General features: G+C 44.5%; 1 protein-coding gene across 4 annotated transcripts in view; it reads left to right on the top strand.

Moving 5' to 3' along the window:
- CCDC88C (coiled-coil domain containing 88C) overlaps positions 1–27,457 on the top strand; it is a 569,522-nt gene that overhangs the window by 354,695 nt on the left and 187,370 nt on the right. For all 4 annotated transcript variants that reach the window (XR_003856192.1, XM_029597798.1, XM_029597797.1 and 1 more), the window contains exon 15: positions 24,126–25,196. Coding sequence is in view for 3 of the 4 variants with exons in the window: in XM_029597798.1 (XP_029453658.1) it covers positions 24,126–25,196 (1,071 nt within the window). In the remaining variant the exon portion in view is untranslated. The remainder of the gene's footprint in view (positions 1–24,125; positions 25,197–27,457) is intronic.

The raw sequence follows: 27,457 nt of genomic DNA, 5'->3' as shown, positions 1-27,457 counted from the left end.
CTGCATCAAGGGGACCCGGCTGCTGCCGCGCCTCCCGGTCTACCCTTTTTTTTCTCCGGATTTTATCTTAAAGATGCACACTGCATATTTGCAGGGCTTGGCAGATCCGGGAGGTGCTTCAGCTGGCCCTACGGCGCCCAAAATCCCTAAGCTTGCGCTCGCTCCTCCCGGGTCCCTGCCTCCGGCTGGGGCAGTTCCAGGGACCTCTGCCTTGCCATCTCAGCCACGTTTGGTGGGAGCGGCTTCCCTGTCGGGGTTTGACCCCTCGGATCCTTCGGACCCTGCACACCCGGAGGGTCAGGCGGAGGGCGACGATCCCCGCGCCCTGCAAATTTTCCACAAAGAGGAGCTGGAGGACCTCCTTCAGCAGACCCTGCAGGAGCTGGATCTGGATCCACCACCGGACCCCCCGGCACCAGTAGCTCCGGCGATCGCGACATCATCACAAAAGGGGGATCCAGTGCTGGCCGCCCTCAGACCTAGGGCAAAGGCTTTTCCAGTACATGAGTCTTTCCTGCAGCTCCTCACTGGGGAATGGGACGTCCCGGAGGCTTCGTTGAAGGTTTCCCGTGCCATGGAAAAATTATATCCCTTGCCGGAGGATTTCTTGGATGTCATTCGGTTTCCGAAAGTGGACTCGGCGGTCTCAGCGGTGACGAAAAGGACGACTATCCCCGTCACGGGTGGGACGGCCCTACGGGACACGCAAGACCGCAAGTTGGAGACGTTTCTCAAGAGGGTGTTTGAAGTTTCGGCCTTGGGAATGCGGGCCGGCATGTGTAGTTCTTTGACTCAGAGGGCCAGCCTTCTCTGGGTCCAACAGCTCTTGACGTCCCAGCAGTTACCTCCGGAGGAAGCCGCCCAGGCCGACAGCCTGGAGTCTGCTATTGCTTACGGGCCGGATGCCCTGTATGATCTTTTCCGGGTACTGGCTCGGTCCATGGTTTCGGTGGTAGCAGCTCGGAGGCTCCTCTGGCTGCGTAATTGGTCTGCGGACGCCTCGTCCAAGTCGAGCCTGGGATCCCTTCCCTTCCGGGGGAAGTTCCTCTTTGGCAATGATCTCGATGAAATCATCAAGTCGCTGGGGGAGAACTTGGTACATCGCCTGCCCGAAGACAGGCAGCGCCCTTACCGGGCGTTTGCCTCCACTAGAACCAGGGCTAGGGCACAGCGGCGTTACAGGTCGTACCGACAGCCTGGCTCTCTCGCAGCTCCCAGTAGACCGCAGCCTTGGTCACGTTCCTTTCGCGGGCGGTCTCTCCACAGGAGATCTGCCGGGCGGCGACGTGGAAGTCACTGCATACCTTCGCTAGACATTATCGGCTACACCTGCCGCCTTCGGCTTCTGGACACTTTGGTGATCAGGTTATCCGAGCAGGGCTCTCAGGGGCCCACCCGGTTTAGGGAAGCTTTGGTACATCCCACCGTCTGGACTGATCCTGGTACGTACAGGGAAAAGAAAATTATTCCTTACCTGCTAATTTTCGTTCCTGTAGTACCATGGATCAGTCCAGACGCCCACCACTTTGGAACTGTGAGCCTCTGCTCGGCTTTGTATCTGTAGCTGTCTTTTTCTATCTTCTTGCTATGGGGGTTGGTACAGCTCCTCACAAGTTTGACTGTTACGACCTAGTTCTGGGCCGTCCCTGTTCTTGTTCTGGGTGTTTACTTACGTCCGTTTGTTTGATCCAAATTGTTTTGTTTTTCTTGCTCGTTTTGGGCTTTGTTATTCATGATACTGAGCTCCAGCAGAGGGTGCGCTGGTATATGAGGTGGCACTCTCGAGCTCTGATCTGACTCCATCTGCTGGACGGGGGACATAACCCACCGTCTGGACTGATCCATGGTACTACAGGAACGAAAATTAGCAGGTAAGGAATAATTTTCTTATGTATGCACAGGGAAAGCATCACACAAGAAGGGATATAGAGGAACTACAAACTTACTTGTATATTTAAAGCGCGGACAGTTGTCTGCTGATTACTGGAAAAAGAAAGGTAATAGCATGGAACAGGTGAGCTAAATGAACATAATGTTGGGACAGTCAAAGGTAAAATGACAGTAATCTAAGGGACCAGGTGTACAGTACCTTAGTGGTAGATATGCAGCTCAAAGCGGGAAATCAGGAAGACAAAACGCGGCAGTGACTATAACACCAAAGCATTGAGAAGTCTGGAACAATGTAACAAAAAGACAAAAAACTCAGAGGTAACACAAGTATAAAAGGCTCAAAAAAACTGGACCAAAGATTCTAAAGGAATACCTTAAAAATTTGAAGTCCACGAGGACTTTCTCATGTTTAAATTATTATATACAACCGGAGGAGTGCGACTGCTGGGACCATCGCGGGAAGAAATTACAGTAAGGCAACTTTGAAAGGACTGGGAGGTCTCCAAATCTGTAGCTGAAAGATAATAGAAATAGTCACCATGCAAACCAAATTAAATGTGAACTAAGCTCATAAGGGTAAATATTGCAACTTATTTAACCGCGGTGTCCCAGGATAAATAACTGAAATGTTGGCGTTTAAATGAGCACGGGAAAAAGACCGCGCGGAGAATAGGTCATGTGACGATTAACAGAATGTGAATGAGTAGTGAATGAGTGAGAGAGAGAGAAATAGTACTTGGTATTTAGAACAACTATAAGTTAAATGCCTGACAACGTAATTGATGTCAATAATTATGGCAAGGGGACCAAATAGAATATAAATTGATGCGCTGGACCGAAAATTCTGAAGGATTACCGTAGAAATTTGAAGTCCACGAGGACTTTCTCATGTTCAAATTGTACACAACCGGAGGAGTGCGACTGCTGGGACCATCCTGGGAAAAAATACAGTAAGGTAACTTTGAATGGACCGGGAGGTCTCTGAATGTGTAGCTGAAATTTGCACAAAGTCACCATGCAAACCATATTAGATGTGAACTAAGTCTGTAGCAAAAAAACGGACTTACGGGTGAGTGCTGCAAACCTTTTAGCCGCGGTGTCCCAGGGCAATTTACTGAAGGATTAGCATTTAAATGGGCGGGCATGGGGTAAAAAGTGCGTGGAAAAGATGCCATGTGACAATGATTGACAAGATGTAAATGAATGAGTCAAGGGAAAAGAAATTGTATTTGATGTTTTGAACGACTATAAATTCATAGCCTAACACCGTGAATGTCAGAAAAAACGTGGGGACCAAATAGAATATATTAAAAACCATGAAAGAGAAGCAAAAAAAGGGGCGGGCGGGAAGAGGGAAGAGCAAAACATGGGAGGGGGGAGAAGGGGGGGAAGAGAGGGAAGGGGGAAAGGGAAGAGGAAAAAAGTGGAGAAAAAAGGTAAACTGAAATAAGGAAAAACTGAAAAATTACATGAAAAAACTTAGAAAAACCTAGAAGAAAGCAGACCACTCGATTTCCCGGTTTAAGCCAGATGGAGATAATGAGTTCAACTCATATATCCATCTTTGTTCCCTTTGAATAAGTGCTAAAGACCAGTTGCCACCTCATGTAGGCTTGGGAAGCTGTTCCAAGGTGAAAAACTGAAGGTCAGAAATAGTGATATTTGGCCTGCCAGTGGTCTACTAAGGGTGCCTCATAGCGACCTGACTTTAAACAAGAACGATGTTTGATTATCTGGGCCCGAAGAGGACAGGCGGTTTTACCTACATAGATTTGTGAACATGGGCATAAAATCACGTACACCACGCCGCTCGAGGTGCATGTAGTATGGTGTTGGAGATGATATTGTTTTGAAGATGTCTGATGTACAAAGGTCTGGATACTCATGGAATGTATGCAGACAGAGCTGTGGTCATATGGGCCATGTCCTTTCACTGCGTCTGTATTGGTGGGGAGAGGTGGTTTATGTTCAGAAGCGATTAGGCTGTCTCTTAAATTTTGACCCCGGGTAGGAGCGAATCACGGTGGTTCCTGGAAAATTGTATGTGGGAGGAGTAAATTCGAATGAGACTTAATGACTATAACGTCATGACTGTGTACAGAGAAGGGGAGAACGCATGTAAGTTGTGATGAGGTTTCAATGTGGCATCGGCTAAACAGAAGGTCACAGTTAATATATAACGCTCTCTTATAAGCTCGTTTCATAATCTGCCTGGGGTACCCTCGTTCCTGAAAACGTAAAGCCATAGTTTTGGCCTGTCGAATGTAATCTTGGCGGGAAAAACACAGTCTCCGGAGGCGGAGGAACTGCCCAACAGGTATATTGTCTCTGAGTGGACATGGGTGATGACTGGTATATTGTAGTAGAGTATTGCGATTGGTGGGTTTACGATAGAATGATGTTACAAAATTGCCGTCTTGAACACTGACTACAGTGTCCAAAAATGAGATGTAAGAATGGTGTAAACAATACTTAAATTTAAGATGTTGATTACGAGTTAAGCCAATCGAGAAAAAGAAAGTTATATCTCCGTGCCCATCCAGATCAAAAAGATGTCTATGTACCGTAATCAAATGGGAAAAAAAGATTTAAAAGGGGAATTGTGAACAAACTCAGATTCAAATTGGGTGACATATAGACATGCTATGAACAGGCCATTGTAGCCCACATCACAGTACCCTTGATTTGTTGGAAAAATTTCCAAGAAAACTGAAAAAGTTTTTGGTCAGAGCAATACAGGTGAACACTACCAGAAAAGAAGTGGGAATCCATTCTCCTGGGTCACATGTTGATAGAGTGGATTGTACAACTGTGATAGCTCCTTCCTGCGGGATATTGGAGTATAAAGAAACGATGTCTAGAGTGACGAATAAAAAAAGGGTCAGATGGGACAGGTAAATCATTCAGTATGGAGATGAAATGACTGGAGTCCCACACATAGGCATGTTCCATGAGTATCCAGACCTTTGTACATCCGACATCTTCAAAACAATATCCTCTCCAATACCATACTACATGCACCTCGAACGGCGTGGTGTACGTGATTTTATGCCCATGTTCACAAATCTACCTAGGTAAAACCTCCCGTCCTCTTCAGGCTCGGATAATCAATCATCGTTCTTGTTTACATTCAGGTCGCTGTGAGGCACCCTTAGTAGACCACTGGCAGGCCAAAAATCACTCTATTTCTGACCTTTGGTTTTTCGCCTTGGAACAGTTTCCCAAGCCTATACAAGGTGGCAACTGGTCTTTAGCACTTATTCAAAGGGAACAAAGATGGATATACGAGTCAAACTCATTTCCATCTGGCTTAAACCGGGAAATCGAGTGGTCTGCTTTCTTCTAAGTTTTTCTAAGTTTTTTTCATGTAATTTTTCAGTTTTTCCTTATTTCATTGTTTACCCTTTTTTCTCCACCTCTTTCCTCTTCCCTTCCCCCTGCCCCCTGTTTCGCTCTTCCCTCCCCCCCCCCTTTCTCCCCCCCTTTTTTTTTTTTTTTTTTTTGCTTCTCTGTCATGGTTTATAATATATTCTTTTTGGTCCCCACATTTTTTTCTTTCAATCTGTGTAAGGCTTTGAATTTACAGTAGTTCAAAACATAAAGTACAATTTCTTTTCCCTTGACTCATTCATTTACATCTTGTCAATCATTGTCACATGACCTCTTTTCCACACAGTTTTTACCCCGTGCCCGCCCATTTAAATGCTAATCCTTCAGTAAATCGCCCTGGGACACCGCGGCTAAAGTTCGCAGCACTCACCCGTAAGTCTGGTTTTTTTGCTACAGACTTAGTTCACATCTAATATGGTTTGCATGGTGAATTTTTTGTGCTAATTTCAGCTACAGATTCAGAGACCACCTGGTCCGTTCAAAGTTACCTTACTGTATTTTTCCCCTGGATGGTCCCAGCGGTCGCACTCCTCCGGTTGTGTACAACAATTTAAACATGAGAAAGTCCTCGTTGACTTCAAATTTCTAAGGTAATCCTTCAGAATGTTCGGTCCAGCTCATCCATTTATATTGTATTTGGTCCCCTTGCCATAATTATTGACATCTCTACCGACAATTACGTTGTCAGGCATTTAACTTATAGTTCTAAATACCAAATACTATTTCTCTTTCACTCACTCACTACTCATTCACATTGTGTTAATCATTGCCACATGACCTGTTCTCCGCGCGGTCTTTTTCCCGTGCTCATTTAAACGCCAACATTTCAGTTATTTATCCTGGGACACCGCGGTTAAATAAGTTGCAATATTTACCCTTATGAGCTTAGTTCACATTTAATTTGGTTTGCATGGTGACTATTTTCTATTATCTTTCAGCTACAGATTTGGAGACCCAGTCCATTCAAAGTTGCCTTACTGTAATTTCTTCCCACGATGGTCCAGCAGTCGCTCTCCAGTTGTGTATAATAATTTAAACATGAGAAAGTCCTCGTGGACTTCAAATTTTTAAGGTATTCCTTTAGAATCTTTGGTCCAGTTTTTTTGAGCCTTTTATACTTGTTACCTCTGAGTTTTTTGTCTTTTTGTTACATTGTTCCAGATTTCTCAATGCTTTGGTGTTATAGTCACTGCCACGTTTTGTCTTCCTGATTTCCCGCTTTGAGCTGCATATCTACCACTAAGGTACCGTACACCCAGTCCCTTAGGTTACTGTCATTTTACCTTTGACTGTCCCAACATTATGTTCATTTAGCTCACCTGTTCCATGCTATTACCTTTCTTTTTCCAGTAATCAGCAGACAACTGTCCACGCTTTAAATATACAAGTAAGTTTGTAGTTCCTCTATATCCCTTCTCGTGTGATGCTTTCCCTGTGCATACATTTCTCTCTTTCTTTTTAATTTGGTTTTTTCCCCTCCCATTTTTTCCTTATGTTACAGTATTTATTTTTATTGTTGTTTTTATTTTTATTTTCTTTTTTGGTTTTCTCAGTTGGCAGTTTGTCAACCTCCTCTACCTGCTTTGTTGTTCTACAAATGTTTATCAGTATTTAATTAGTTACTGTGTCCTGGTTCCTCCCCCTTTTAGTTGATACCTCTATCTGTACCCTTGTGTCCGCCAAACTGCACAATAACTGTATGTCTCTGATTATAGATTCTGAAAATTCTGGTCCACCTGACGCAGCCTGACATGAAGACTCTGCCTTTAACGGTGGTCCCTCCGGCTATGCCTTTGCCTCCTTCTCCCCTTCCAGAGCCAGGGCTGATTGCTCCAGGTCTCCGTGAAGAACTGGACTGGATGGTTCAGGAGGCCGTCGACAAGGCAATGCATCGACTCCAAGTTCCTCCGGCACAGACACCAGTGCCGATCGTGGAGCCGAACACCGACCCGATTCCAGCAGCGTTGGCACCGCTGTTCTCAAAGATGGAAGCACTTATTGCCGCTTTTCCACCGATGGCTCCAGTGCCCCCTCCACTTACGTTGTCATCGGGAGGAGAAACACCATACCGCGTCCCTCCATCGGGAGTCCTACAGATGCCTCAGCCATCGATGCCGATGCATCCGCCGCCACCGATCCGGCCCTCGATGCCTGCACCGGTGCCTTCGATGCCTTCATCAGTGCCTCCAGTTCTTCCTTCGATTCCTTCAGAGCCTAGACCTGGACCTTCAGGAATTCCACCGCCCCGTCCCCCTCTGGTTCCTAGAGGGGCAGGTGCTGATCCCTATGATACCTGGACTGATGATTCTTCACCAGACACCGATGACTTGCCTTTACCACCTTATCCTACTGAAAGCAGGAAGTGTTCTCCTCCAGAGGACCTTTCCTTCATAAATTTTGTGAAGGAGATGTCTGAATTGGTTCCCTTCCAATTAAAGACCAAACAAGATGACAGGCATCAAATGATGGAGCTGTTGCAATTCCTGGATGCTCCCAAGGAAATAACCTCCATCCCTATTCACCAGGTTCTTCTGGATCTCCTCAAAAAGAAGTGGGAACACTCTGGCTCTGTTGCTCCAGTCAACAGGTAGGCTGACACCACTTATTTGATACAGTCAGCCCCAGGTTTTCAAAAACCTCAGTTGGATCACCAAAAGAGGGCAAGGAGATCAAAACCCCACTCTTCCTTTCCCCCCCAGGCAAGGAGCAGAAATTTCTAGATGCCATTGGTCGCCATGTCTTCCAGGGCTCAATTCTCATCTGCCGAATTGCCTCTTATCAGCTCTATATGACCCAATACAACAGGGTCTTATTTAAGTAGATACAAGAATTGACAGACTCCCTGCCTCAACAATTCCAAGAACAACTTCAAACCCTAGTGAACAAAGGCTTTGAGGCAGGCAAGCATAAGATAAGATCATCTTACGATATCTTTGACACTGCGACCAGGGTATCTGCAGCTGCTATTTCGGCAAGAAGATGGGCCTGGCTCAAGTCTTCGGACCTTTCGCCCTGAAGTACAGGACAGATTGTCTGACCTGCCCTGTGAGGGAGACAATCTGTTTGGCGAGCAGATTCAACGGACGTTGGCTGAACTCAAGGACCATCATGAGACCCTGAGACAGCTCTCTGATGCCTTCTGAGTATTCCTCAAAACAGCCTCTCTGAAAAGACACTAAAGTCCTTCTTCCGTCCGAAGAAATCCTACCCGCCACAGTCTAGAGCTCGTTCTACGAGACCTTTCCAAAAAACCCAGTCTTGTCAACTACGAAAACAAAAGCCTCAAGCAGCTCCTCAGCCGGGCCCTGCTTCCGGTTTTTGACTCCTGCATAGAGAGCAGCAGCCAACTTCCACTGCCTCACATACCAGTGGGAGGTCGATTGTGCCATTTCAACAACACGTGGCACTCAATCACCTCAGACCAGTGGTTCTTGGCAATAATCGCTCAAGGTTATCATCTGACCTTTCTCTCCATCCCACCGGACTCCCCACCTCTACCGACGTGGAGAACATCCAACCACTCTATCCTCCTGGAACAGGAGGTCTCCATCCTCCTCCATTCCAAAGCAATAGAACTAGTGCCCTACTCTCAGCACGGCCTAGGGTTCTATTCCCGGTACTTTCTAATCCCCAAAAATTCAGGAGGCATTCGTCCGATTCTGGACCTCCATGCCCTCAAGTACCGCCATCGAGAAAAGTTCAAAATGGTAACCTTGGGTTCTCTTCTTCCTCTTTTGCAAAGAGGAGATGGGCTCTGCTCTCTAGACCTCTAGGAAGCATACACACATATTGCGATAACGCCATCTCATCGCAGATTCCTGAGATTTCTGGTAGGCCCCAAGCACTATCAGTACAGAGTGCTTCCATTCGGCCTGGCATCTGCACAACGAGTCTTCACAAAATGCCTCATAGTAGTTGCACCCTTCCTCAGGACTCAAGGTGTTCACGTCTACCCCTATCTAGATGATTGGTTGATCAGGGCTCCCACTCAGCAAACTGCTCTGTCATCCCTACATCTTACCTTACACACTCTGATTTCACTAGGATTTCTCGTCAACTGCGACAAATCCTTCTTAGTTCCATCTCAAACTTTATCATTCATAGGGGCAGACTTGGACACCTTGCAGGCAAAAGCTTTTCTGCCTCGACAGTGAGCTCTCACTCTTGTCTCTCTCGCACACCAGCTACAATCTCAGCACCGCATGACTGCATGCCACTTCCTCATCCTGCTGGGACACATGGTGTCCTCAGTCCAGGTTACCCCAATGGCCCGCTTGGCCATGAGAGTCATGCAGTGGACTCTAAGGTCACAATGGACTCAATCCATTCAGCCCCTGTCCACCGTTGTCCACTTCACCGACTCACTCCGTCAGTCTCTAGCCTGGTGGAAAAATCAGATCAATCTCCTCCAAGGCTTGCTCTTCCAGGCTCCAGATCCTCAAATAATTCTCACCACCGATGCTTCCAACCTCGGCTGGGGAGCCCATGTGGCCGAACTGCAGACACAAGGATCTTGGTCTCCAGAGGAAGCCAAAAACCAAATCAATTTCCTCGAGCTTCGAGCAATCAGATATGCTTTCAGGGTATTTCAGGATCGCCTGTCCAATCAAATTATCCTGATTAAGACGGACAACCAGGTGGCCATGTGGTACATCAACAAATAGGGAGGGAAGGGCTCCTACCTTCTGTGTCAGGAAGCTGCGCAGATATGGGCGGAGGCCCTCTCCCACTCAATGTACCTCAGGGCCACCTACTTGCCGGGAGTGGACAATGTGTTGGCAGACAAGCTGAGTCGCACCTTTCAGCTGCACGAGTGGTCTCTCAACCCCTCAGTGGCGGACTTGATCTTCCAACAATGGGGTTACCCTCATATAGATCTCTTTGCGTCACTTCAAAACCACAAAGTAGAGAACTTTTGCTCTCTCCCTCGCAGCCAATACTATCAGCCACGAGATGCGTTCTCCCTCTCATGGGCGACCGGTCTCCTATATGCATTCCCTCCACTTCTGCGTCTCTCAAAGACTCTCGTGAAGTTACTTCAGGACAAGGGAATCATGATTCTGATAGCACCTCACTGGCCACGCCAAATGTGGTTTCCAATACTTCAGGATCTCTCCATTCACAGGCACGTTCCCTTGGGAAAGGACCCACTTCTGATCACTCAAAACAATGGGTGCCTACGCCACACCAATCTTCAAGCCTTGTCCCTGATGGCCTGGATGTTGAAAAGTTAATTCTTCAGCCACTTAACCTTTTGGAACCAGTTTCCCGTGTCCTGATTGCTTCACGGATGCCTTGCACGAGAAAATCCTACCTTTACAAATGGAACAGGTTTAAGTCATGGTGCTCTTCTCAATCCCTTGACCCCTTTACCTGTCCTACCACGAAGTTTCTAGATTATCTCTGCACTTGTCAGACTCCGGTCTAAAAACTTCCTTCATCAGAATGCATGTCAGTGCAGTAGCCGCCTTCTATAAAGGTATCGGGGACATTCCTATTTCAGTACAGCCCCTTGTCACACATTTTCTGAAGGGCTTGCTTCACCTCAAGCCTCCACTGCATTTCTTGGGACCTCAATCTGGTTTTGGGTTGGCTCATGAAACCACCATTCGAGCCTCTCCAATCCTGTGATATTCGCATCTCACATGGAAAGTGATTTTCCTTTTGGCAATCACTTCGGCTCGCAGAGTTAGTGAGTTACAGGCTCTAGTTACCTATCCGCCTTACACTAAACTTCTGCAGGACCGGGCAGTACTCCGCACTCACCTTAAGTTCTTGCCTAAGGTAGTATCGGGGTTTCATCTCAATCAATCCATTATACCTACCTTTTTTCCCAGGCCCCATTCCAATCCAGGAGAACAGGCTCTGCATACCCTTGACTGTAAACGGGCTCTAGCGTTCTACCTAGACCTTACAGCTGCCCACAAGAAGAGCACTCAATTGTTTGTCTCTTTCCATTCCATCAAATTGGGGCAGCCTGTGGGTAAGCAGACTCTCTCTCCTCCTGGTTAGCGGACTGCATATCCTTTTGCTATCAGCAAGCGGGCATTCCACTTCAAGAGCGTGTTAAAGCCACCCTGTAAGGACCATGGCGACTTCAGTAGCACACCTACACTCTGTGCCGCTTCCTGACATTTGCAGGGCTGCCATCTGGAGTTCTCTCCATACCTTTACAGCCCATTATTGCTTAGACAAAGCCGGAAGACAAGATTCCATCTTCGGCCAGTCTGTCTTGCGCAACCTATTTACAACTTGACGTACCAACACCCTTCCGCCTGCCTGTTAGGGTTCAGGATGCCCTCTGCCAAATTCCACCCCAGTCCTAGTACCTTTGCACACCTGGGTTCATTTGGTGCATACTCGGACATCCTCAGCTCGGTACTCACCCATATGTGAGGACTACCATCCTGCTTGTCCTGTGAGAAAGCAAGTGTTGCTTACCTGTAACAGTTCTCACAGGACAGCAGGATGTTAGTCCTCACAAAACTCGCCTGCCGCCCCGCGGTGTTGGGTTCGTTACGTTTCTTATTTTATTTTTTGGCACTTCCTGTAGCTTTTAAACAAGACTGAAGGGGGACCCCTGCTGGCTGCAGGGTTAGTGCCATGCTGGGCATGCCCAGTTAGGTGCCAGTCAAAGTTCTAGAAACTTTGACAAAAGTGTTCCGTGATTGGGCTCCATCCTGTGATGTCACCCATATGTGAGGACTAACATACTGCTGTCCTGTGAGAACACCTGTTACAGGTAAGCAACACTTGCTTTACTGGCACTGCTACTTAACCTAGTGTGCCACCTGAAGTCTCTCAGTATTTCTGTCTCCAGCAGATGGTAGAGGTATAAAACCTGCAGTCTGGAGTATAGAAATAAAATCAAAAGAACAAAGGAAGTCCTCTCAGAGGGTTGTTAGGTACTTGGTGGGTCATCCCCCTGGTTGAGGCTGGCGAGCAGAGTGTTGGTGATCCTTGGCTTAGGCTCATATCCTAACTCCCACACTGTCTGGGTATCTGGTGATCCCGTTCCTTCCTTCAACCTCGGCACGCAAGAACTCTGTGGATCCATCAGTCATCTCTGCAGCTTTCAGGGAAGTATTTATTTTCCCTCTCTCTGAGCATTAAAGTTTGTTGGGAGAAAAAAAAAAGAAGCAGCAAGTGGAGGCTTGGCATTTTTAAAAAGTAAGGAGAAAGAGAGGCTATTTTAGCCAAAAGATCTTCATTCAAAAATTGGAAAAAGGAGCCATCAGAGGAGAATAGGAAAAAGCGTAAGCATTGGCAAGTTAAATGTAAGACATTGGTAAGACAGGCTGAGAGAATTTGAAAAGAAGTTGGCCGTAGAGGCAAAAACTCATAATAAAAACTTAAAAAAATATATATCTGAAGCAGAAAGCCTGTGAGGGAGTCAGTTGGACCATTAGGTGATCAAGGGGTTAAAGGGGCACTTAAGGAAGATAAGGCCTTTGAGGAAAGACTAAACAAGTTCATTGCTATGGTGTTTACTGAAGAGGAGATTGAGGAGATACCTATTCCAGAGACTGTTTTCAAGGGTGATGATTCAGATGAACTGAACCAAATCACGGTGAATCTGGAAGATGTAGTAGGCCAGATTGACAAACTGAATAGTACTAAATCACCTGGAACAGATGGTATACGCTCCAGGGTTCTGAAAACTCAAAAATGAAATTTCAGACCTTTTAGTAAAAATTTTGTAACTTTTCATTAAAATTGTCCATTGTACCTGAAGACTAGAGGGGTGGCCAATGTAACCCCGATATTTAAAAAGGGCTCCGGGGAGATCTGGGAAACTATAGGCAGGTGAGCCTGACTTCAGTGCCTGGAAAAATCATGGAAACTGTTATAAAGAATAAAATCAGAGAACATTTAGATAGACGTGGTTTAATAGGACACAGCCAGCATGTGTTTACTCAAGGGAAATCTTGCCTCACAAATCTCCTAAATTTTTACAAAGGGTTGAATAAACATGTGGACAAAGGTGATTCGGTAGATGTGGTGTATTTGAATTTTCAGAAGGTATTCAACAAAGTCTCTCATGAGAAACTTCTAAAAAGTCATGGAATAAGCGATATTCTTTTGTGGATTGCAAACTGGTTAAAAGACAGGAAACATAGAGTAGGATTAAATGATCTGTTTTTACAATGGAAAAAGGTTAACAGTGGAGTGTACTAGGACCTGTGCTTTTTAATATATTTATAAATAAATTTGTGGATGATACAAAATTATGCAGAGTAGTTAAACCTCAAGTGGATTGTGATAAATTGCATAAGGACCTTGTGAGACTGGAAGACTGGGCGTTCAAATGGCAGATGAAATTTAATGTGGACAAGTGAAAGGTGATGCATATAGGGAAAAATAACCCTTACTGTGGTTACACGATATTAGGTTTCCACATTAGGAGTTACCACCCAGGAAAGAGATCTAGATGTCATAGTGGATAATATTTTGAAATAGTCCAGTGTGCTGTGGCAGTCAAAAAAGCAAACAATGTTTGGAATTATTAGGAAGGAAATGGCGAATAAAATGGTGGATGTCATAATGCCTCTGTATTGCTCCATGGTGAGACCACACCTTGAATACTGTGTGCAGTTCTGATTGCCACATCTCAAAGATATAGTTGCATTGGAGAAAGTATAGAGAAGAACGACCAAAATGATAAAGGGGATGGAACAATTCCCCTATGAGGAAAGGCTAAATAGGTTAAGGCTGTTAAGCTTGGAAAAGGGATGACTGAGGAGGGATAAGAGGTCTACAAAATCATGAAAAGACTTGAATGGGTAAATGTGAATCAGTTATTTACTCTTTTGGATAGTACAAGGACTAGGGGGCACTCCATAACAATAGCAATAGGCTCATTTAAATTAAATTGCAGAAAATTCTTTTTCATTCAACACATAATTAAGCTCTGGAATTCATTGTCTCTGGCTGGAGTCTCTAAACGCATAATTTTGAAAAAGCGTCGTCCGGAAGGGTTGGGGGACCATCCATCGCCAACATTATCGATGGCATCGACGAAGTCAGCGACTGAACACCGTTCAAAGCACCACCATCGACGTCGATACCAGAGGCACTTCTCTCCCCGAAGGAATCAACCGCAAAATGGCCTAGGATTCGGGAAACCACCGGTACCTCCGACGCAGAGGCCTTCATCCCATGGTGACGCACCAGTTGTTGAACCTCCACAGGGCTCTGTGGAAGGACCATCGACACCGCCACCGCTTACAGCTGCTCTGCCTGCACCAGCTGTTACGCAGGAATTGTCAGATTTCATCCATCAAGCGGTGCTCCAGGCCTTAAAAGATCAACAGATGTTGATGCCGGTGCCTGCACCGGTGCCGGCACCACAGCCTAAGTCGATACGACACCGATTCCATCGTCGATACCAGACCCGATGCCATCGATGCCGATGTCACCTGGGACTCCAGGACATCCTGAATTTGCACTGTACCAGCTTTTTATGAAGAAATTTGATGAAATAGCTGGTGCTATTCCATCCAAGCCACAAGAAGAAATTCCTGGACAGATACCTATCGATGATCCGCAGCCAGCTCCTTCAGGAATTCCTCGTCCACCAAGATCTTCTCCAATGTCTCCACATCAGGATGATCCATATGATACATGGGATGACAGGCATACATACACTTCCTCTGAAGGATTTATTTCTGATCCTTCCCCTCCAGAAGAAAGGAAGAAATCTCCACTGGAGGATTTATCCTTTACAAACTTTGTTCAGGATATGGCGGACACCATAGCCTTTACTGAGGAGGATGCTAGACAGCAAACACTGGAGGTCCTCCAATTCATAGATCCTCCAAAACAAGTCTTAGCTATACCTGTCCACGAAGTCCTCCTAGACTTACAGCATAGACTCTGGGAGCACCCATACTCAGTACCTGCTGTCAATAAAAGAGTGGACACTACTTATTTGGTACAGTCTGTTCCTGGCTACCAAAAAGCACAACTTCCACACCAATCAGAGGTTGTGGAATCCGCACAAAAGAAATCAAAACAAATAAGGTCGCATTCCTCCACTCCTCCAGGCAAGGATCATAGATTCTTGGATTCCCTGGGTAGGAAGATTTATCAAGGAGCCATGTTAAACACAAAAATTGCATCATATTAATTGTGCATGACTCAATATCAGAGGAATCTGTGGAAACAGATGCAAGCATTTTCAACTTCATTACCACAGCAATATCAAGAAGCAGCCCAAGCACTCATTCACAAACAACTTGAAGCTGGCAAGCACGAAGTCCGAGCCACTTATGATAGTTTTGAAACAGCCTCCAGAGTAGCGGCCTCTGGTATAAGTGCAAGACGTTGGGCATGGCTTAAAGCCTCGGACCTCAGGCCTGAAGTCCAGGAAAATTAGTTGATCTACCATGTGTTGGTGACAACCTTTTTGGATCTAAAGTGCAAGATGCTGTAGCACAATTAAAAGAACACACAGAAACCCTGCGCCAACTATAGTTAGTTCCACAGATTTCTGCTACCCAGTCATCTCGCCGACCTCCAAGAAAAGACTCTAGACGAACCTTCTATCGGCAGAGGCGTTATTACCCTAAGAACATAAGAACATGAGAAATTGCCATGCTGGGTCAGACCAAGGGTCCATCAAGCCCAGCATCCTGTTTCCAACAGAGGCCAAAACCAGGCCACAAGAACCTGGCAATTACCCTCCAGCATCAAGGGGCAGATCTTCTACGCCGCAGCAAAGAGCTCAGCCCAGACAATCTAGGACGGCTAGAAATCAACCTCCGCCGCAGACAGGACCGGCTGCAGGCTTTTGAGGCCATTCTCAGAGACCAAACAACCTCTTCAACCCTCAACCAGATCTACCGGTAGGAGGCTGAGTATCCTCCTCCTACAACCATTGGATACAGATAACAACAGACCAATGGGTACTTGCAATAATATCTCGAGGTTACCAACTCAATTTTCTCTCAACTCCAGGAGATTCTCCTCCGAGACCTCTTCCTCTAAGCGAAAATCACATAATCCAATTACAAGTAGAATTATCCACCCTTCTGAGAGCTAGAGCTGAAGAGCCAGTGCCCCGGACTCAGCAGGGCAGAGGATTCTATTCCCAATATTCCCTCATTCCAAAGAAAATCGGAGGCCTTCGTCCCATCCTAGACCTCAGAAATGTCAACAAATTTCTGAAGAAAGAAAAGTTCAGGATGGTCTTTCTAGGCACCATGCTTCCACTTCTTCAAACAGGAGATTGGCTTTGTTCTCTGGATCTTCAAGATGCTGACGCTCACATTCCAATACTCCCTCCTCTTCGCAAGTATCTGCGCTTCATGGTGGGTCATCAGCATTTCCAGTACAGAGTTACTACCATTCGGACTTGCCTCTGCTCCCAGAGTATTCACCAAATGTCTGGCAGTAATAGCAGCACACTTGCACAAGGAAAGTGTCCATGTCTTTCCCTATTTAGACGACTGGCTCATCAGAAGTCAATCTCAACAAGGAGCTCTGGCTTCTCTCAGTCGAACAATTACTCTACTTCACTCCTTGGGCTTTCTCATCAATTATCAAAAGTCCCACCTCATTCCGTCTCACCTGCTTCAATTCATAGGAGCAGAATTGAACACCATACTTTCAAAAGCTTTCCTACCCGGGGATCGGGCAGACACACTTTCCCTACTGGCAAACTCGCTTCACTCAAAGAAACAAGCAACAGCTCATCAGTTTCTAACCTTACTAGGCCACATGGCCTCCACAGTTCATGTCACTCCTATGGCAAGGCTAGCCATGAGGGTAACTCTGTGGACTTTAAGATCACAATGGATCCAAGCCATTCAACCACTGTCCTCTCCAATTCAAGTAACCCACCAGCTACGTTTATCTCTCCTTTGGTGGGCGAACAAGGACAACTTGCGCAAGGGCCTACCCTTCCAGCAACCAATCCCACAGATAACTTTAACTACAGATGCATCCATCTTGGGTTGGGGAGCTCACATAGACAATCTCCAAACCCAGTGTACTTGGACAAAACTCGAAGCAACATTTCAAATCAATTTTCTGGAACTTCGAGCTATACGTTATGTGCTGCATGTGTTCAAGGACTGCCTTTCACACAAGACTGTTCTGATCCAAATGGACAACACAGTAGCCATGTGGTACATCAACAAACAGGGAGGTACGGGCTCGTATCTCCTTTGTCAAGAAGCCGTACAGATTTTGAACTGGGCCCTAACACATTCCATATTTCTCTGGGCCACTTATCTGGCAGGCATTCACAATGTAGTGGCAGATCGCCTCAGTCGTCAGTTCCAACCAACGAGTGATCCCTGGATCCCTTAGTAACGACCAGGATATTCCAACGTTGGGGACAACCAACAATAGACCTCTTTGCATCACACCTGAATCACAAAGTGGACAGGTTCTGTGCTCTGCACAACCAGAAACACCAGCCAACCAAGGACGCCTTTCTTGCCCTTGGAACTCAGGCCTTCTATACGCGTATCCTCCGATACCGCTCATAACCAAAACTCTAGTGAAGCTGCAACAGGACAAGGGGTCCATGAAACTCATAGCCCCGAATTGGCCTTGACAGGTATGGTTTCCTACGCTTCTAGACCTCCCGATCAGAGAACCAATTCGCCTGGGTGTAGCTCCCACTCTCATAACTCAGGATCAGGGTCGGTTGTGCCATCCCAACCTTCAATCCTTCTCCCTGACAGCAGTGTATCTCAAGTGCTGATAGCTTCACGAAGACCTTCCAACACGAAAGAATTATTCTTCGAAATGGAAAAGGTTTACCTTGTATTGCATGAAAAAGAACATTGACCCTTTCTCCTGCTCCATATCTTCTCTACTAGAATATTTATGCCATCTCTCAAACTCTGGTCTTCAGACCTCATTTGTCAGAGTGCATCTAAGTGCAATCTCAACTTACCATAACAAGATGGGAGATGCACCAATATCCATACATTCTCTGGTCAGTAGATTTATGAGAGGTTTAATTCACCTTAAACCACCAATTCGGCCACTAGTCACAGAATGGGACCTGAATCTGGTCTTAACAAGGCTCATGCGTGTTCTCTCTTTGAACCCATGAATTCCTGTGATCTTAAATCTCTTACATGGAAAACTATCTTCCTCATAGCCATTACATCAGCTAGAAGGGTTGGTAAGTTACAAGCACTTGTCATGTACTCACCCTATACAAAATTCCTACATGACAGAGTGGTTCTCCGGACACATCCAAAATTCCTCCCCAAGATAGTTACGGAATTACACTTGAATCAATCCTTAGTTTTACCCACATTCTTTCCAAGGCCTCATTCTCACGAAGGAGAACGAGCATTACATACTTTGGACTGCAAGCATGCACTGGCATATAACTTAGACTGCACTGCAGTCCATAGAAAATCCACTCAACTCTTTGTATCTTTTGATCCAAACAAACTGGGTAAAGCAGTGGGTAAACATACTCTATCCAATTAGCTAGCAGACTGCATACAGTTTTGCTATGAAAAAGCAGGCCTTCCTCTTCAAGGGTGAGTAAAGGCACATTCAGTAAGAGCAGTGTCAACCTCAGTAGTACACTACTGTTCAGTGCCAATTCTTGACATATGTAAAGCAGCAACATGGGAGTTCTCTTCACACCTTTGCAGCTCATTACTGTTTAGACAAAGAGGGATGACAAGATTCAGCCTGTTTCCAGTTTAATCCCAACTCCTTCTACATCCAACCTACTGTGATCTTCGGCTGCCTCATTTTCACCAACTATACTTCACTGTTGCTTCACTACAAAATGACTCAGCCTCTAGCTTGCTAATCACCCATATGTGAGGACTAGCATCCTGCTTGTTGTCCTGGGATAAAGCAAAATTGCTTACCTTGTAATAGGTGTTATCCTCACGAAACCCACCCGCCACCCTGTGGAGTTGGGTCCGATACGTTTTATTATTTTATTTTTGCTAAAGGTTATTGCTACATACGAGATTGAAGAGAGACCCCTGTGGCAGAGAATATCATGGCATGCTGGGCATGCTCAGTGGCCTCACAGGGCCAGTCAAAAGTTTCTAGAAACTTTGACAGAAAGTTTTCCGCAATAGGGGTCCATCAATGATGTCACCCATATGTGAGGACTACATCCTGCTGTCCTGGGATAACACATTTATTTATTTATTTATAGTTTTTTATATACCGCGGCACGTAATGCACATCACCTCGGTTTACAGCAAACAGTAATTCAGCCATAGGCTTTACGATAAACATAAGTGGAAAAGCCAAACACTTGTTTAACAGTTAACTAGGAATATAAATATATATTTGCAAGGTAAGCAGACAGAGGTGAGGTATTTTACTAGCATGTAGGCATTTGTATCAATCTTATTTGTTGTGCTTTCTCAATAGGACATGCATTAGTGATAAATTACTGTCTTATCATAAGGAGGTGTATTGTGCCTTCCAGTAAAGGGAGTTTGTTTTGCTTTTACTGAGATGTCATGAGAACCAGAATATCCTTTGTTTTTTTTGTATGGTGAATTGTACGGGTAATGCCCTAGTTCGGCTCTGCACCCATTGTTGGGGGTCGAGAGGATTCCTGAGGATGCAGAATGTATATTTACATTTAGCCCCATGACTGTCACGTTCAGCGTGTCACGCATGTGTGAACCATCTGTCGGGTGTGTCCCGGCAGAAAAAAGGTTGATAACTACTGGTCTAGATGACTTAGGACCAACGCTTTTACCACTGACCAAAAATAAGCAGGAGGTAATAAACTTTTTAGCAGACATACCAACTTAAGTGTCATTCATCAAAATTCGTTATGGCGTTAATGCACGTAATAACGCATGCATTAACACCATAATGAATGCAATAATAGCCCTAGCGCACAGCGCGAATGCAAATTTTGGGAAGGGCGGGATTAATGAAGCTCAGTATCGCACCAAGTGATGGCATAATGCATGCTATGGCATGGTTTTAATGCCGAAAATAACTGCACCTTTTTTTCTGGAGTTAAGCTGTGCCATATGACCGACATGGCCATAACACAATTCGTGATAAATTTTTTGAATTGCATTTCGGCCATTTCTGGGCTTGGGAAAGAGAGAGCCTCTGGAGAGACCTTCACAATATGCACCTATTTATATGCCTATAGGAGGGGCAGCTAATAGCTCGAGGTAAGGTGTTGGTGCTGGTTTAGGGGCCAAGTTTTCATGCATAGTGAAACATACGATCAGCACAGTACACCTCGGTGAAGGTTTGATGTCATTTGGAGTGAGGAAGGTCTCACAAAGATGACATTTTGTACTATGTTATCTCGCCCTAGTTTGATGGTACCCTGTTAGAGTCCATCCAGATAGGGCGAGAGAACGTAGTAAAAATGTCATTTGTGTGAGACTTTCCTCACTCCAAAGGATGTCAAATTTTCACAGAGGTGTACTGTTGTTCATATGTCTTAGTCTGCATGTAAAACTGGCCCCTAAAACCTAAACCACCACCAACACTTCACCTCAAGTTATTAGATTGAACCTCCTATAGGCATATAAGTACTTGACTACTATGAAGGTCTTATAGTCTCTCTCGCTCTCTCTCTCCGAAATGTTTACTGCACCATGTGATACTACCTATGCGAAGCACTGTTACAGAGTGGTGTGGTAACTCTAAAATTACCCTAAACATACCCCTTTTCCTTATCCCAGGTGTTAGGCCTGCGATATTATAGCATTTGATGAATCTAGGGGTCAGTTTGTAGAAAGCAACTTTGGTAATATGAGAGATTTGTTACTTCATTGATAATTGCGAGTCCAAGTAGACTCCCAAACTTTTTATTTCTAATTGGGTAGGATCAGCTAGGTCTTTAGACAGTCAAATCTCTCCCTGCATTTTAGTCCTACTATTTTTCCCTATCCAGGGAGTCTTGGTCATCTTTATGTTTAAGAACAATCGATGGCTTAACAGCCACTCCTGCAATCTTATCATTATTTCCTGCAATCTTTCATCTGGGATAACTGCACTAAAATTACATGACAGAAAGAAATCTTGTGCCAGGCAGAATGTATTTGACCTCTCTGGACTCTTTGCTTCCTATCTGTTAAATATGATTGAATCCAACTCAACACAGAACCACCTATGCCAAAGACATTCAAGCTCTGTAGCAAGGTCTCATGATATATGCTATCAAAAACTGCAGATAAATCTAATTGTATCAAGATACCCGAGGAATCCTGATCCAAAAAACTAAGTGTCCATTAAGCTCAATAATAAATATTCTGTAGAATGGTGCCTACAAAATTTAAACTGGTTCACATCAAGGAATGGGCCCAAGAAGTGGTGCAAGACGTCCAAAGCTACGACTGTGCATTGATTGAAGAGGCAGTTGCATCGGCATACATGTGCAGGGGTCGTCCGTACTGGAGGGGCTAAAGGTTCATTTGACTGGAACGCAGGTGACATCTTGGGCTGAGTGTCAACAGGTGTTGCCACAAGAAATCTGTTGGGTGGCTACTTGGAAGTCATTGCACACTTTCACACCAAACATTACTGCTTGAATGTTCAAGATCTGGACTTCAAAGGGTTTGGGGAGAGTGTACTGCAAACGAGACTATCTCTGTCCCACTCGTTTAGGAAAGCTTGGATACATCCCAGGAGTCTGGACTGATTTGGGGTATGAACAGGAAAGGAAAATTAGTTCTTACCTGCTAATTTTCATTCCTGGAATACCACAGATCAGTCTAGAGCCCCACCTGTTCAGGAAAGTCCACTCATATTAGAATATCTTGGTGCAGAGTTGCTTGTTGGGTTCAAGTGTGTTCTATTTCATGTTCTTGGAGGTTCCCAGCACACAGTTAATCAATTGGGGCTCTGCCTTCCTCCTGCTCATTGAGAGGGGTTGAGAATCTGTTATTTATTGTTAGTTTTTCTTATCTTGACTTGGGTTCTGCAGGTGACTCACTAAGTTAAGTAGCAGTGTCAGTAAAGCTTTTCTTCTCTGTCTCCATCTGCTGGCAGGGAGGCAAAACCCAGGAGTCTAGACTGATCTGTGGTATTCCAAGAACAAAAATTAGAGGTAAGAACAAATTGTCCTTTTTACATGTGTAATTGCACTTCACCCAGGTAAGTTGGCTTTTGCAAATTTCTACACTATATGCCATTGAATTTTCAATAGGTTTTACATATGTAAGTGCGCATAAATGGCTTTTGAAAATTGCTATGATAGTATGTTGCATTTACACATATAACTCTTTTGAAAATTACCTCCTAATTGCACAAATATGGATATGTACTGTCCTACTAAATGTCTCTTCTGGCTAAAACTAAAGCAAATTTGGCATTATTATCTGGTAATTCTCCATGATTCTCAGTTTATGGCTTGTTGCACAAATATAGGTCCCAGGAAACTTGCAGGTGGGTCACTAAATGACATCCCATTAAGAAAATAAAAAAGATATGTTATTCTGTGGTTTAGAAAACAAGTTAAAAGCAAATTGTTAACAAATCCTCTCCTAACCTGAGAACTTTTAATGTATTCTATACATTTAGCATAAAACTTGGGAGAACTGGCCTGGCCCCTTTGCTCAGGCCATAGTGCTATGGTTCATTGCATCCAAATTCAGACCTCTATCTGCTAGGCCTGGACATGCTGCAGAAATGGTGCATCTGGGCAGTGAGGAAGGGAAGATGCTGTTCATTACTGTAGCAGTAATGAGGGTGCAGTTCAAAGAAAAGGCCCTTCAGACTGGCAAGAGTCCCCCAGGATGCCTAGGTATGCCATCTAAGGGGATGCAGCAAAACCCGCTGAAGGGAAAAAGGGGGGGTGGAAAAAAAGAATCTTTAGAGAACAGTTGTAGAATTATATACAGTGTGCCCCCTAAGTTTGTCACAACTCTTTAAATAGGTCTTATGTAGAGGGAGAATTACATGAGGAGGGGCTGAGATACCAATGTTCATTAACCAGGAGAGAAATACTGGGGTATTGGATAACCTCAAGATAGTGAACAGTGTAATAAGGTGGAAACTATTCTAAAGATCTAAATCATAGAGCATATAGAAAGAAATGGTTTAATGGAACACAATCAACATGGATTTACCCAAGAGAGAAGTCTTGCCTAACAAATCTGCTTCATTTTTTTTGAAGGGGTTAATAAGCATGTGGATAAAGGTGAACCGGTAGATGTAGTGTATTTGGATTTTCAGAAGGCATTTGACACAGTCCCTCATGAGAGGCTTCTAAGAAAACTCACCTAGAATATTGCATTCCTTTCTGGAGGCCTTAATTCTGAAAGGATATAGAAAGAATGGAGGTGGTCCAGAGAGAGACTATTAAAATGGTGCTGGATCTGCACCAGAAGCCTTATGAGATGACTATGGGACCTAAAGATAGATAAATCCTAGAAAAGAGGAGAAATGGGGATATGATAAATATTGAAATACCACAAATGTATAAATAATGCACAAGAAGCAAATTTCTATTTAGAGGAACCAATGCCCTTGAACAATTGTTACATTTTCCCACAGTTAAGCAGGCCTGGTTGATGAATGTTAAGAAATGTGCTTTTTATGTCATTTGACCACTACTCTGGAATGCTCTTCCAGATGACTTAAAAAACTTAGATGCTGTTTTAGTGTTCTGCAAGTGATTAAAAGCCTTTTTGTTTGTGCAATTTAATAATAATTAAGGCAGTGCTGGATGAATTCTCTTTTTTGAGATGTTATGTTTTTTATTTTAAAGTGTATTTATTAATGAGTATGCTTTGATTTTAATGTTGTAATCCATCTAGCATGAGTAACCACTAAAAGTGGAATAGAACAGAATATGAGTAACAAATAGAGATTATCGTTTAAATTATAAATGTTTATTATTTGTTCATTCATTGTAGGTAAAGCACCTTGAACAAGAAAACAATCACCTCAATCAAGCTGTTTCTTCTCTGAGGCAAAGGTCTCAGATCAGTGCTGAGGCCAGAGTTAAGGACATAGAACAGGAAAATAAAATACTTCATGAGACAGTTACAGAGACGGGCAGCAGACTCAGCAAGCTTGACTACGAGAAAAGACAGCTGCAAAAAGACTTTGAGCAGGTGAAGGAAAAAGTGGAGAGAGTGGAAGAGATGGAAAAAGAGGTCCACAGGTTAGAGCAGCAGAATGAAAAGCTGACCAAAAAGGTGGCATCCATGAAGATAGTCGTGGAGAAAGTGGAGGTTTTGGAGCAAGAGAATAGAGATCTAGAAGTGGAGATCAGGAAGCTGAAGAAGTCCCTAGATATCATGCAGAATGCTTCTGTCAGATTAGAGGTTCTGGAGAATGACAACAAGCAGTTAGACAAAGAAAATCTAGAGCTCCGGAGGATAATGGAAACCATGCGGTTTGCCAGCTCCAAAATGGCACAGATAGAGTCTGAGAACAAAGGGCTGGAGAAGGAGAAAGAAGAACTAAAAAAGAGCATAGAAGTCCTGAAAGCACTGGGCAAAAAATCTGAGCGACTAGAACTGAGCTACCAGAGTTTAAACTCTGAGAACCACATGCTACAGCAGAAGATGGAGATTAGCAGTAAGAAGGTTCAGCAGCTAGAGGCAGAGCTGCAGGAAACAGAGAAGGAAAACCAGGAGCTGCTGAAAAACGTGGAGGTGCTGAAGACTTCAAACAAGAAAATGGAGCAACTAGAAAAGGACAATAAAATCCTGGAACAGGAGAGGTCCCAATTGGAAAAAGATAAAAAATTACTGGAGAAGGAGGCAAAGAGACTGTGGCAGCAGGTGGATTTAAAAGATGCAATTCTGGATGATAACACTGTAAAACTAGCTGCTCTGGAGAAGGAGAACAGAACACTAGAAAAGGAAGTTGCAAGGTTCAAAGATGCATCCAGTAAGGCAAAAGATCTGGAGAGGAACAATAAAGACCTCCTAAAGCAAGTTACAATTGATAAAAGAACACTAGCTACTTTAAGAGAGGTAAGAACATTTTTTTTTTAACCTTCCTTTGATATAGTACTCACTGAGGGGTTGGTTTGTTTTTTTGTTTTGTTTTTTTTAATCCTAGGCTTGGTTCATACTTGTGGGGCTAGCATATATCTCTTTCATATTTGGGAGGTCTTTGACAGAAAAAGACAAACTAATCAATCTGATTGGACAGTTTGATGTTTTTGTAGCATGCATGCCTCTCTGTGGGATGAATTTTAAAAGTTACTTGCATTAAAAAGCTCATATATGCAAGTATATGGGCCGAGCGTAAGCAGCTGTTTTAAAACTGGAAAAATATGTGCATAATATATTTGTGTGTAACAGAATGCAGAAATAAAAGGGGCAGATTTGTGACACGTCAGGGGAATTCCAGGGCAGGGCCAGCATTTACACATGTGTATTCCAACTTTAAAACCAGCAAACACAACATGTTTCAGGCTGTAACCTGTGCATATTCACTTCTGGTCTTTTTCAGGTGTAAGTCTGAATAAAACTCGTTATAACCAAATACTGACTGGGTGAGGTGTCTCAGTTAACTGGAGGGAGTGCAGGCTGAAGAGCAAAGTGAGGTCTTGTTGACCTAGAAATAGACTGGGCAAACTGATGGACTAAGTGGTCAAACTGGTCATTTCCTTCTTGCACGCTTGTTTTAAAATGGTCTCACTTGCACATGTAAAAGCAGAGACGTCCTAAGAAAAGATACAATTAACGTTTCCTCGTTTAACTGCTTAAAATTAGGAGTGCACACACGCTTGCTAGGCGTATTTTATATTATGTGTGTGCACTTGTGCAGACAGTTTAAAATTCCAGCGTATGTAAACTCACATCCACATACGCGCTTATGTGGACACTCGCTCATTTTCAAGTTACTGGCCCTGTGAGAGCTGTGCGCAAGCCCTAAGAACATGAAATTGGTCTCTTGGATGATGGCCATGTAAGGTTTTTTTAAATAGTCTCTTGTATGTTAGTTGACTTTGAATTGTAGGTTGTTTTGGGTTTGTTTTTTTTTTCAATCTGATTCTTTCAGATGTTAGACCTGAGTTTAATAAGGACTTGATTCTCATTTTCCAGGGTAAGTGAGGCTTGAATATATAATGTACTTGGTGTGCAGGGTGAGACGGCCTCCATTGCTTTTTCTTCATTCCATAGTGACCATTATCCCAGGACAAGCAGGATGCTAGTCCTCACATATTGGTGACATCATTGATGGAGCCCTATTGCGGAAAATTTTCTGTCAAAGTTTCTAGAAACTTTTGACTGGCCCTGTGAGGCCACTGAGCATGCCATGATATTCTCTGCCACAGGGGTCTCTCTTCAGTCTTCATTTTTCCGCTCTGCTGTAGGCATCGTGGAGTAGGAGCCTTTGTGAGTTTTCTCACAGTGTTTTGTATGACTAAAAGTCACATTTCTCATTCATTTTCTCCCACACGGGATCTCTCGGGTTTCCACCGGCTGGTGAGTAAATCTTTGTCTCGTTTTTACTCTCTGAGTAAAATTTTTTCCTCTCACTTTTTTTCTCCTCATTTCATAGACGGCTGTCGACGTTAAAATGGCTACGGGATTTTTAAAATGTCCCATCTGTAATCGGACAATGTCCATTACAGACCCACACCTTGAGTGTGTGCTTTGTTTGGGGGGAAAAACACGACGTAACAACCTGCCCTAAATGTGCAGAAATGACCGCGAAGGGAAGAAAGGCCCGCCAAGAAAAGATGGAGCACTTATTCCATCTACAACTTTTGCCATCTCCCTCTACATCTACAAAATCGTCTCCGGCCGGAGTCTTCAAACACATAATTTTGAAAAACCGTCGTCCTGAAGGGTCAGGGGACCATCCATCACCAACGTCATCGATAGCATCGACGAAGTCAGCGATCGAACACTGCTCAAAGCACATCCATCGGCACAGACGCCCATTGATACCAGAGGTGCTTCTCTCCCCAAAGGAATCGACCGCGAAATGGCCAAGAATCCAGGAAACACTGGTACCTCCGCCGGGGCCTTCATCCCATGGAGACGCACCAGTTGTCGAACCTCCACAGGACTCTGTGGAGGGAACATCGACACCCCCACTGCCACCGTGTACAGCTGCTCTGCCTGCACCAGCTGTAATGCAGGAATTGTCAGATTTCATCCGTCAAGCGGTGCTCCAGGCCTTAAAAGATAAACAGATGTCTATGCCGGTGCCTGCACCGATGCCGGCACCACAGCCTAAGTCTATGCCGAGGCGACCATCGATACCAACACCGATT

This window comes from Rhinatrema bivittatum, chromosome 4, assembly GCF_901001135.1.
Source record: "Rhinatrema bivittatum chromosome 4, aRhiBiv1.1, whole genome shotgun sequence".
Classification (NCBI taxonomy): domain Eukaryota; kingdom Metazoa; phylum Chordata; class Amphibia; order Gymnophiona; family Rhinatrematidae; genus Rhinatrema; species Rhinatrema bivittatum.
The sequence above is the reverse complement of the archived record's forward strand: the minus strand, read 5'-3'. Positions and strand labels throughout refer to the sequence as shown.